At 41.1% G+C, this 13,354-nt stretch overlaps 1 protein-coding gene across 1 annotated transcript in view; it reads left to right on the top strand.

Moving 5' to 3' along the window:
- The window catches only part of LOC129655853 (uncharacterized), a 45,312-nt gene extending 34,775 nt beyond the window's left edge, over window positions 1-10,537 (top strand). The window contains exon 3 of the mRNA XM_055586675.1: window positions 9,072-10,537. Coding sequence (XP_055442650.1) covers window positions 9,072-9,846 — 775 coding nt within the window. The 3' untranslated portion in view covers window positions 9,847-10,537. The remainder of the gene's footprint in view (window positions 1-9,071) is intronic.
- Window positions 10,538-13,354: the final 2,817 nt, after the last annotated feature.

Here is a 13,354-nt window from a genome sequence, read left to right as displayed (position 1 = left end):
CATGAATCACAGCACGTCAGGCCTCCCTGTGCATCACCAACTCTGGGAGTTCACTCAGACTCACGTCGAGGCTCACTAAACCCTGTGAAGTAGGCAGGGTAGACTTTATCACCATTTTCTTAGATGAGGAAGCAGAAATTCAGAGAGATGAAGTCATTTGGTCAATGATACTCCTTTGGCTAATATTGGAAATAAGACTAGAACCAGGTACTCTGATTCTGGGGCCATTGTTGATACTTCTAGGAAAGAGGCCACTTCATAACTAGATGGGTTTCTGAGAAGCAGAAGCTGGTAGGTTATGTCAGAGTTGTTGGTCTCTATCACAGGAGCCCTGGGAAGTTGTTAAAAGACTTCAAATTAAGTATAAGAATTAAGATGAACAGATTTTTCTGTTTAAGAAAAATTTTCTGTTTCTCTTTGTTAAAGAGTTAATGAGGTGTAGGCAGTGTGGACTGTAGGAAGACATGAGTGGAAACATGTAGGAGGCAGTAGATCAGGCAAGAGATGACAGTGCTTGGTCCAGGTACATGACCATGGCTGGGAGAGAGGCAGAGGGAATCCTAGAAAGATGGTGGTGAGAGCAAGTGTCCTACCTCTTTCTGCTCTTGTTTGAATCCAGCAACCAACTAGAGGTACAGTATTCTGGGAAGAGTGTTCAGCCTTCTGGGCAAGAGAGAAGCCTGGAGCTGAGGAACAAACCATGTGGCAAAAAGTAGAGTTATTATAGGTAGATTAAACCATAGAGACCTACTGCCATAGAAGGTCAGTGCCAGCCCCATGTGGTCCTAGGAAAGCCTGGTGGCCTACATACTCTCAAGGAGCTGAGGTAGAACTGCAACGTGGGCTGGGTTCCCCATCTCTGAGAGCTGTGGTGTTTGTTGCCTAGGAGATGAACTGTGGAGATAATCAACTAGAGGTTTCGGCAAGGGAGAGACAACCCATTATCTGGGTCAGAAACTGCTATGCTTTCCAGTGCTTCTGAGTTCATTGCCATTCTTGATAGTTTAGCCAAGCACTCACAAAGAAAAATCCAATGAACCCAGGGGGTTATCCATAGCCCCAGAGAGCAATACTAAGCAGAATGCTCAGAGAGGTGACTCCTTTGGAATAAAACTACTAGAGGAGATATTTGATCTTACTTGAAAAACAATACAACTACTTAAGGACAGCCATACAACCTTATAAAAACAAACAAAAAAGATTTTATGGAACCAGAAAATAAACAAATAAAACCAAACAATACCTACGATTTTTAAATTTAAAAATTAAGGAGGGGATGATCACTGTTTTCAATAGTATTAATGCCTAGATGTTCAAGTGAAAGAAACATCTTAGCACTCACATCAAAACTACAAAAAGACAGAAATCATGGGGAAAATGAGACTTGAAGAGGAGATACACGAGACAATATGTGAATAATAAGAGCCTAGGGGAGGTCAGTTCAGTTGCTCAGTCGTGACCGACTTTGCAACCACATGGACTGCAGCATGCCAGGCCTCCCTATCCATCACAAACTCCCAGAGCCTACTCAAACTCATGTACATCGTGTAGGTGATGCCATCCAACCATTTCATTCTCTGTTGTCCCCTTCTCCTGCCTTCAATCATTCCCAGCATCAGGGTCCTTTCCAATGAATCAGTTCTTTGCATCAGGTGGCCAAAGTATTGGAGCTTCAGCTTCAGCATCAGTCCTTCCAATGAGTATTCAGGACTGATTTCCTTTAGGATTGACTGTTTGGATCTCCTTGCAGTCCAAGGGACTCTCAAAAGTCTTCTCCAACCCCACAGTTCAAAACGACCAGTTCTTCAGTGCTCAGATTTTTTGCATTTCTTTTTCTTGGGGATGGTCTTGATCCCTGTCTCCTGTACAATGTCACGAACCTCCATCCATAGTTCATCAGGTACTCTGTCTATCAGATCTAATCCAGTGAATCTCTTTGTCATCTCCACTGTACAATTGTAAGGGATTTGATTTAGGTCATACCTGAATGGTCTAGTGTTTTCCCCTACTTTCTTCAGTTTAAGTCTGAATTTGGCAATAAGGAGTTCATGATCTGAGCCACAGTCAGCTCTCAGTCTTACTTTTGCTGACTGTATAGAGCTTCTCCATCTTTGGCTGCAAAGAATATAATCAATCTGATTTCTGTATTGACCATCTGGTGATGTCCATGTGTAGAGTCTTTTCTTGTGTTGTTGGAAGAGGTTGTTTGCCATGACTAGTGCGTTCTCTTGGCAAATCTCTATTAGTCTTTGCTCTGTTTCATTCTGTGCTCCAAGGCCAAATTTACCTGTTTCTCCAGCTATCTCTTGACTTCCTATTTTTGCTTTTCTGTCCCCTATAATGAAAAAGACATCTTTTTTTGGGTGTTAATTGTAGAAGGTCTTTTAGGTCTTCCTAGAACTGTTCAATTTCACCTTCTTCAGTATTACTTGTTGGGACATAGACTTAGATTACTGTGATATTGAATGGCTTGCCTTGGAAATGAATAGATATCATTCTGTTGCTTTAAAGATTGCACCCAAGTACTGCATTTCAGACTCTTTTGTTGACTATGATGGCTACTCCATTTCTTCTAAGGGATTCTTGCCCCCAGTAGTATATATAATGATCATCTGAGGTAAATTTGCCCATTCCAGTCAATTTTAGTTCACTGATTCCTAAAATGTCAATGTTCACTCTTGCCATTTCCTGTTTGACCACTTATAATTTACCTTAATTAATGGACCTTGAACATTCCAGGTTCCTATGCATATTGTTCTTTACAGCATTGGACTTTACTTCCAACACCACTCACATCCACAGCTGGGCATTGTTTTCACTTTGGCTCTGTCTCTTCCTTCTTTCTGGAGTTATTTCTCTGCTCTTCTCCAGTAGCATATTGAGCACCTATTGACCTGGGGAGTTCATCTTTCAGTGTCATATCTTTTTGCCATTTCATACTGTTCATGGGGTTTTCAAGACAAGAATACTGAAGTTGTTTGCCTTCCCTTCTCCAGTGGACCACATTGTGCCAGAACTCTCCACCATGACCCATCCATCTTGGGTGGCCCTACATGGCATGGCTCATAGTTTCATTGGGTTAGACAAGACTGTGGTCCATCTGATTATTTTGATTAGTTTTCTGTGATTGTGATTTTAATTCTGTCTGACCTCTGAGGGATAAGGATAAGAGGCTTATGGAAGCTTCCTGATGAGAGAGACTGACTGAGGGGAAAACTGAGTCTTGTTTTGATGGGTGGGGCCATGCTTAGTAAGTCTTTAACCCAATTTTCTGTTGATGAGTGTAGCTGTGTTCCCTCCCTGTTGTTGACCTGAAGCCAAATTATGGTGGAGGTAATGAAGATAATGGTGACCTCCTTCAAAAGTCCCATGCATGCACTGCCACCCTTAGAGCCCCGACCCTGCAGCAGGCCACTGCCAACCCATGCCTCCACCAGAGACTCCTGAACGTTCACAGGCAAGACTGAGTCAGTCTCTTGTGGGGTCACTGCTCCTTTCTTCTGGGTCCTGGTGCACACAAAGTTTTGTTTGTGCCCTCCAAGAGTCTGTTTCCCCAGTCCTGTGTAAGTTTTGGTGGCTCTATGGTGGGGTTAATGGTGACTTCCTCTAAGAGGGCTTATGTCACACCCAGCTCTGCTGCACCCAGAGCCTCTGCCCCTGCAGTGGTCACTGTTGACCTACATCTTGTTTGAGTGACAGGAGACACTCAAACACTCAAAGGAAGGTCTGGCTTAGTCTCTGTGGGGTCTCCTGGTGCACACAAGGTTTTGTTTGAGATCTCTGAGCATTGCTGGCTCCGAGGTATGGGGTTTGATTCTAATGTCATTTAGACCTTCCTGCTGTCTTGCTGGGCTTTCTCCTTTGCCCTTGGACATGGGGTAGCTCTTTTTGGTGGGATCCAACATTCTCCTGTTGATGTTTGTTCAACAGTGAGTAGTATCCAATCCTAGTGGAGGTGAACTTTGGTAAGTTTAATGATTGATGCATGCAGTAATTGACAGAGAGGAAATTTCAAGGCTTCTTGTTGGACAGTTGAATGGGCACCAGTGCTACTACCTAAAACAGATTGTCCTGGAGGATAAGTGGGTTGTGGGCAAACCAGGCTTGTGGGAGAATGATGAGTTCAGTTTAAAAATATTGCTCTTGAAGAACATATGGACACAGAAGTGGAGGCACTGAATGGCTGTTGGATATGCAGTGTTAGAGAGGAGATAACTGAGGTGGAGATGAAGAATCACAAAACACCAATCTAGAATGACAATTGTAAAAAAGGCATAGATGAGAGTCCTCAGGGTGGGAGGGGGAAAAAAAAAAAATCTTGAAAAAAAAACAAAAAACAAAAAACATGTTGGGACAAAGACAGAGCAGTGTTATCATTCTCTTCTCTTTCTTCCCTTTTTACTTCCTACTCATGACTCTACACTGTCTTCCGTGTCCTATCTTATTACATGATGTGGGACTTGGTGGGGAAGGAGAGGGAAAGAGGGAGGGAAGGAAGGATAAAACAGGGAGGGAAATATGAGCAAGAGCAGTGGGAGGATGCCTTAAAATGGAGAAGCAGTGTCGAATCTGCCTAAGGAGTTATCAGTTTCCATCACCTGAGCAGAGGGGCGAAACACATTCAGGTCCTCTGTCAAGGAGAACAGCTTCACAGGGATGCTCTTTGGCTCTTACCCAAGACACAAAGGGAAAAGGAGAATGAGCATTTCTTGAGCAACTGCTATGTACTGGCCACTGGATAAATGCTTTAACACTCACATTCTTATTTAGTTTTCTCCAATAGTCTCATAAGTAAGGAAGGTAAAGTTCAGAGAGGTCAAGAAGCTTCCCCAAATCTCAGATTGGAAAGTAGAAGAGTCGGATGAGCCTGCGTGACTCAAAAGCCCTTGCTTTTTTCACTCTGCCGTGGAATATCTGTACCAAGAGACACAGCCGGAGATACAGATTCTGACCCACATGACTTTATTTGTAATACTTTCACTGGGCTTTTAGTGTCTCAGAACATTCAAAGATGTACTTTCTCTAAGTCTCTTCGAGTTAAGTATACACTGCTAGTCTAAGCTTTCAATCTGGGCTGCTCTGATTCTCCCAGGTTACTGGCCAGCTCAGACAAAGGAAGAAAAATGAGCTATCATTCTTTCTGGGAGCCGAATGACTGCTTCCTGGTAAATAACTAGAAAATCAATCCTCTGTGAATTAAACTCTTTCATCAGCCACAAGGCAGGTTCTAAATCATTGATAAAAGGGAAAACCTCCTAATTCATTGATCAAAACCTCGAGGCTTTATCAACTCAGAAAAAGAGTGGCAACATCTGGAACAATACTCAGCAGTTATTCACTCTGAAGAGACGTTCTTGCTTTCAACTTAGAAAATCCCTAATAGCCTCAGGATTGCGATAGGTGACATTTCTTCTAACTTCATTCATCATCAAGAAAAAAAAGCAACACTAAAAGGGTTTCTTGTAAGTAGACGCTGGAGATTTAACAGAGTAGTAGGTTAACCCTGAGCCCCAGATTTCTGAAGGATCATCCAGATTTAAAACATTCACCTATGTGGTCCTCATTCAAGGCACTGGAGTTTGTCAGAAATTTTATCCTAACTTTAGTTTGGACAAAGGTTATTGTAGGCACATCTTTACAGGTTACTTAAGGACTTAGCAATCATCCTAGGGTGACTGAACATGCATAATATGCAGTAGGCAATTCTATTCAATTCAACAATTGTTTAAACAATGATGGTTAGGATGTTTGTGTCAGGCACTAAAACTAGAGATGAAAAAACAGAAGGGGGCCCTTTGTTTACTGCCTTACGGTGGGTAGACAGCTAAGGAAACAAAAGTTGAGCTTCCAAGTAAAGACAGGAGATGGAGCACATAGATTTACCACCTCTCTCCCAAAACCCCTTAAGATAATTGTAAACTTTCAAAAAAATTATAATCTGTATTCAATGAAGAGAATGAAAATTTTCAACACTTTCTGAAAGATGGAAAATAGGTGAAGAGTGATACTGGTGAGGTAGAGAAAAGGAGAGACAGCAACGAAGAAGAAAACTTAGAGGCAAAACAGGCACTGGAACAAGGACATCAAGTATAACTGGAGGGGGTGGTAGTATGTGGGGCTGTAAAGAGAGGAAGTAATTAAAATTGTGAGTAGAACCATCAATCTCTTCCTCACTCCCCACACTGAATACAATCAAGTCACCTACATATTCCCTCAACTCAGGTAAACAAAACAAAACAAAAAAAAGAAACAAAAATGGCAATTATCTTTAAAGAAATTAAATGATCTACATGGCAGATCAATATAGGAAGTTCAACATCTGACTAATAATGAGTCCTACAAAAGGAAAACAGATAAAATTGGGGGGAGAAAATTGCCCAAGAAATAATAGAAGCAAATTCCTAGAGTCAAAGAGCAAAATCTCCTTATTGAAAGAGCCTATTGTATTTCAACACAATCAGTGCAAATTGACCCAAATCTTGATGTATGAATGTGAAACTCAAATCTCAAGGATGCTTCTAAAAGCTTCTGAAAAGAAAACAAACAAAAACAGAATGTGTACAAGGAAATAAGAAACATCCTGGGAATTCCCTGGTGGTCCAGTAGTTCAGACTCTGCACTTCCGATGCAGGGGGCATGGGTTCGATCCCTGGCCAGGGAACTAAGATTCCACGTGCTGCATGATGCTGCTAAAGAAAGAAAGAATGAAAAGGTATTTAAAAAAACTAGTATCAACTTTCTCATCAGTAACATTGTACTTTGGTAGTTCAAGAAATGTCTTCAGGAAATGTTCTGAAAGAAAAAGAATTTTATCCTGAAGTCCTATACCTGGACAAGTCAAATATAAGGATAGAATTATTTTTACACTTTTAAGAACTGGGGCATATTATCTCCCATCATGTTTTCTCAGAAAATTGTTTGAGAATGCACTACCATCTAAATAAAGGCATAAGCTAAGAAAGAAAAGTGTTACGGACTGTAGCCCACCAGGCTCCTCTGTCCATGGGATTTCTGTAGGCAAGAATACTGGAGTGGGTTGTCATGCCTTTCTCCAGGAGATCTTCCCAATCGAGGGATCGAACCCACATCTCTTACATCTCCTGCATTGGAGGCAGATTCTTTACCACTAGCACCACCTGGGAAGCCCACTAAGAAAGAAAAAGAAATGGGATTCAGGAAATGATGGATTCAGCCCTGGGGAGAAGTTAATTTAGCAGATGTGAAGTCTGGCTCAGGAAATTAGGAATAGGGAGGCTTTTTGAGAAGAAAAGTTTGTAAAACATGATTGAGAATTTATTGATTTTCAGCTCCTTTTCTGATACATTAATAATTTAGTTGAATCCAAGTTTCAATATTGGAGAAGGCAATGGCACCCCACTCCAGTACTCCTGCCTGGAAAATCCCATGGACAGAGGAGCCTGGAAGGCTGCAGTCTATGGGGTCGCTGAGGGTCGGACACGACTGAGTAACTTCACTTTCACTTTTCACTTTCTTGCATTGGAGAAGAAAATGGCAACCCACTTCAGTGTTCTTGCCTGGAGAGTCCCAGGGACAGGGGAGCCTGGTGGGGTGCCGTCTATGGGGTCACACACAGTCAGACATGACTGAAGTGACTTAGCAGCAGCAAGTTTCAATATGTAATTTTTTTATTGTTATTTAAACTATATTCTAATTTTCATCATTATTTCCTCAGTTATTTAGATAGGTTCTTAATTTCTGAACATACAGAGACTTCTAGTTATCTTTTTGTTATTGATACCTGGCTTAGTTGCATTGTGGTTAATGATAGTTTGATTTCTATTCTTTGAACTATGTTGAGACTTGCTTAACGTATGGCTAAAGTGTTCTGAGGGTGCTTGAAAAGAATGTAGAATTTTTGGTTGCTGGGTGCAGTGTTCTAAATATGTCAATTAGGTCAGGCTTTTTACATGCATTGTTCAGATTTTCTACATCATTACTGATTTTTGTCTGCTTGTTCTCTCAATTTCTGAGTGAGGTATACTTAAATCTCCCTCTTGTTTTTATAGATTTGTTTATTCCCTTAGTAATTCAGGTTTTTCTTCATTTATTTTGAGACTAAATTATTAAATATGTAAAATTTTCAAGGTGGTATATCTGAGGGAGTCAATTTCTAGGTAGGTTGATAAGAAGTCCAGGGTCCCCAACGAGGAGATAGGGGTCTAGAGTTCTCAAGGAGGATAAAAAGGACATTTTTTTAATTTCTACATTCCTTAGTCTTCAGTTCAGTTCAGTCGTTCAGTCGTGTCCAACTCTTTGCGACCCCATGAATCGTAGCACACCAGGCCTCCCTGTCCATCACCATCTCCCGGAGTTCATTCAGACTCACATCCATTGAGTCAGTGATGCCATCCAGCCATCTCATCCTCTGTCATCCCCTTCTCCTCCTGCCCCCAATCCCTCCCAGCATCAGAGTCTTTTCCAATGAGTCAACTCTTCACATGAGGTGGCAAAAGTACTGGAGTTTCAGCTTTAGCATTCCTTCCAAAGAACACCCAGGGCTGATCTCCTTTAGAATGGACTGGTTGGATCTCCTTGCAGTCCAAGGGACTCTCAAGAGTCTTCTCCAACACCACAGTTCAAAAGCATCAATTCTTTGGTGCTCAGCTTTCTTCACAGTCCAACTCTCGCATCCATACATTACCACTGGGGTAGTCACATAAAATGTTTTTGTTTGTTTGTTTTTTCCTTTAAGCCTGGAGCTGATGATTACACAACAAAACAACTCAGTTTAAACTCTATACTAAGGATTCTATAACAACAATGTATCCTGCTTGAGGACAGTTTCTCCTTGAAAACTTTCTGACTAATCCTGTTATTTTATAATATATATTATGGGAGTAGGAAAAGTAGGAAGTCAAGAAATACCTGGAGTAACAGGCAAATTTGGCCTTGGAGTACAGAATGAAGCAGGGCAAAAGCTAATAAAGTTCTGCCAAAAGAACGCACTGGTCATAGTAAACACACTCTTCCAAAAACACAAGAGAAGACTCTACATATGGACATCACGAGATGGTCAACACTGAAATCAGACTGTTTTATATTCTTTGCAGCCAAAGATGGAAAAACTCTATACAGTCAGCAAAAACAAGACCAGAAGCTGACTGTGGCTCAGATCAAGAACTCCTTATTGCCAAATTCAGACCTAAATTGAAGAAAGAAGGGGAAACCACTAGACCATTCAGGTATGACCTAAATCAAATCTCTTACAATTATACACTGGAAGTGACAAAGAGATTCAAGGGATTAGATCTGATAGACAGAGTGCCTGAAGAGGTATGGACGAAGGTTCATGACATTGTACAGGAGGCAGTGATCAAGACCATCCTCAAGAAAAAGAAAGGCAAAAAGGCAAAATGGTTGTCTGAGGAGGGCTTACAAATAGCTGTGAAGAGAAGAGACGTGAAATTCAAGGGAGAAAAGGAAAGATATACCCATTTGAATGCAGAGTTCCAAAGAACAGCAAGGAGAGATAAGAAAGCCTCCCTCAGTGATCAGTGCAAAGAAATAGAGGAAAACAATAGAATGGGAAAGACTAGAGAGCTCCTCAAGAAAATTAGAGATACCAAGGGAACATTTCATGCAAAGATGGGCTCAATAAAGGACAGAAATGGTATGGACCTAACAGAAGCAGAAGATATTAAGAAGAGGTGGCAAGAATACACAGAACTATACAATAAAGATCTTCATGACCCAGATAACCACGATGGTGTGATCACTGACCTAGAGCCAGACATCCTGGAATGTGAAGTCAAGTGGGCCTTAGGAAGCATCGCTACAAAGCTAGTGGAGGTGACGGAATTCCAGTTGAGCTGTTTCAAATCCTAAAAGATGATGCTATTAGTGCTGCACTCAATATGCCAGCAAATCTGGAAAAATCAGCAGTGGCCACAGAACTGGAAAAGGTCAGTTTTCATTCCAATCCTAAAGAAAGACAATGCCAAAGGATGTTCAAACTACCGCACAATTGCACTCATCTCACACATTAGCAAAGTAATGCTCAAAATTCTCCAAGCCAGGCTTCAACAGTACATGAACCATAAACTTCCAGATGTTCAAACTGTATTTAGAAAAGGCAGAGGTACCAGAGATCAAATTGCCAACATCTGTTGGATCATTGAAAAAGTGAGAGAGTTCCATAAAAACATCTACTTCTGCTTTAATGACTATGCCAAAGCCTTTGACTATGTGGATCACAACAGACTGTGGAAAATTCTGAAAGAGATGGGAATACCAGACCATCTGACCTGCCTCCTAAGAAATCTGTATGCAGGTCAAGAAGCAACAGTTAGAACTGGACATGGAACAACAGACTGGTTTCAAATCAGGAAAGGAGTACATCAAGGCTGTACATTGTCATCCTGCTTATTTAACTTATATGCAGAGCACATCATGAGAAATGCTGGACTGGATGAAGCACAAGCTGGAATCAAGATTGCTGGGAGAAATATCAATAACCTCAGATATGCAGATGACACCACCCTTATGGCAGAAAGTAAAGAAGAACTGAAGAGCCTCTTGATAAAAGTGAAAGAGGAAAGTGAAAAAGTTGGCTTAAAACTCAGCATTCATAAAACCAAGATCATGGCATCACTTCATGGCAAATAGATGGGGAAACAATGGAAACAGTGACAGACTTTATTTTTTGGGCTCCAAAATCACTGCAGATGGTGACTGAAGCCATGAAATTAAAAGATGCTTGCTGTGTGGAAGAAAAGCTATGACCACCCTAGACAGCACATTAAAAAGCAGAGACATTACTTTGTCAGCAAAGGTCCGTCTAGTCAATGCTATGGTTTTTCCTTTGGTCATGTATGGATGTGAGAGTTGGACCATAATGAAAGCTGAGTGTTGAAGAACTGATGCTTTTGAACTGTAGTGTTGGAGAAGACTCTGGAGAGTCTTTTGGACTGCAAGGAGATCCAACCATTCAATCCTAAAGGAAATCATTCCAGAATATTTATTGGAAGGACTGATTCTGAAGCTGAAACTCCAATAATTTGGCTACGTGATGGGAAGAACTCACTCATTGGAAAAGACCCTAATGCTGGGAATGACTGAAGGCACGAGAAGGGGATGACAGAGGATGAGATGGCTGGATGGCATCACTGACTCAATGGACATGAGTTTGGGTAAGCTCCAGAGTTGGTGATGGACTGGGAAGCCTGGCCTACTGCAGCCCATGGGGTCTCAAAAAGTTGGACACGACTGAGCAACTGAACTGATCTGAACAGAATCCTGTCATCTTAAAATGTAAATTGTGGGAGTGGGTCTAGTAAGATCTTTGCAACTTTGAGACATTCTTGTGATTTATTGTAATAACCAATTTAAAAAGTATACAGTTCCCTTGCTTAGACTAGCGAGGGGGCACTCTCCATCCCCCTTCCGATGTGTGTGTCAGAAGCTTACTCTGTCCCTTTTATACTTTAATGAAACTCTGCTACACAAAAGCTCTTGATTGATCAAGGCTGGTCCCTGGTCCCGAAGCTAAATCTTCTTCAGAGATCATGAATGTGACATATCTTTTCAGTGAATTAAACTTTTTATCATAATGAAGTTTTCTCTTAATCTCTAGTAATGCCTTTTAGACATAAAGTCTGTAGTAGAGCTCACCAGCTTTATTTGAGCTAGCATTTATATGGCCTATCTTTCTTTTTCATTTTCCTGCCAATCTCTCTGTTTCCTTTTCTTGTATGTGTGTCTCCTGTAAAGAGCACATGACTCTGTTTTGTTTTTATACTCAAGCTGATAATCTTGCCTTTTAATCAGAGCATTGAGTCTACTTATGCTTAATGTAATCATTGGCATGTTTAGGTTTAAATCTCTCATCTTACTCTGTGCTTTTCTTCATCTCACCTGCTTAAAGTTCCTTTCCCTGCACCCCTTTTCTCTTCTTTTGGATTGAGTTTTAAAATTCATCTCCCTCTTTTATTAGCTGGACAGTTATACACTATTATTGTCCTTTTATTGGTTACCTAAGAGACTGTAATATGCATCCTGACTCATCATAGTCCACAGTTAATTGGTATTTTTGAAATTTTCTTGAAAAATCCAAAGATCTTGGGTATTAGTAAATTCTTGTATCCCCTTCTGATATCTGCCATAGATGTTGCATATTTCAACATATATATCTTATGCTCCATAAGACACATTTTTATTGGTTTACATAGCCAATATCACACATACATTTTCTCTTTTCTGTTCTCTTCATTTTTTCCTACAGGTATATCATTCCACATGGGATAATTTTTCTTCCACTTAAAACACTCATGTTTAGGGTTCCTGTAGTGGAGATCTGCTTGTGGCAAACTCTCAGTTTCATTTGTCTGATAATGCCTGTATCTAATTTCATTTTTGTTCTCTGCCTCTAGTGAGGTTTTTTGTTTGCTTCTGTGAGGCCCCTGGTGGCCCAGTCAATCAGGGGTTATCTTCACCCAGTTTCAGGGGCTGAGATGCTTAGAAGCTGAGTCACAGTCACTACGAGGGCTGGTTTACCTGTGTTTCACCCTCACAGCTCCTCGAGCTTCCAAACAAAGCTAGGCAGGTTTTATGAGGCCATCTCGATCAAACTTTGTCTCACTGCAGCCTGGAAGCTTTAAAACTCTCTGAAATTAGCAAATATTCTCAAGCCCAAGGTTGGGAAATCTATTCACTTTACCAGCCCTGTTAGGAACCTGGCTCCTGATTGGTGGCCACTTCAGGACTTTTCATTCATAAAAGGGGCTTTCAGCTTTACCAGCTATATAATGTAGCAGCCACCTACATACATCTCCCAGGGGAACTCGAGGAAGGTACCACTCAGCCTCCTGCCCCCTGCCTGTCTCCAGATCAGATCATTTATATCTGCCTTCTCAGAAGACTGATTCCTGAAGCTCAGCCCATGCAAAGAATTTTCCAAGATTTCAGATCTAGTATGAGTCTCTATGCTGCATACCCATAAGTGGTACTAATTCCATTCTGACCCTAAAGATGTCATAAATGCTTTGTTATCACTCACCCAGCACAGGAAAGTGAGCCTGGAGAGAGGAAAGGGCCTTGACATTAATGTTATCAAGAGTATGTAGTCCAAAAAGGGATCTGTCAGGCTTCATCATGGGCTGTTGATGGGTTAACTCAGTTAAAGGCTCTCATTTCATTAGGGGGAGGAGACTATAATTACATCTTGAAGCTCATAAGTAAAGGGTTATGATAGTTAAATAACTGAGGAGGGCTCCACAACATTCAATAATACAATCAGGTTAGGCCTAGGGAGAAAATATAATCATTGGACCAAAGATGACCCTTGTTTTTCATTAGTCCTCACTAAGATTGTCAGTGGAGATGATTTGTTTTCTAT

Source organism: Bubalus kerabau, chromosome 6, assembly GCF_029407905.1.
Source record: "Bubalus kerabau isolate K-KA32 ecotype Philippines breed swamp buffalo chromosome 6, PCC_UOA_SB_1v2, whole genome shotgun sequence".
Classification (NCBI taxonomy): Eukaryota; Metazoa; Chordata; class Mammalia; order Artiodactyla; family Bovidae; genus Bubalus; species Bubalus kerabau.
Note: the sequence above shows the minus strand (reverse complement) of the source record. Positions and strands in the feature narration are given on the sequence as shown.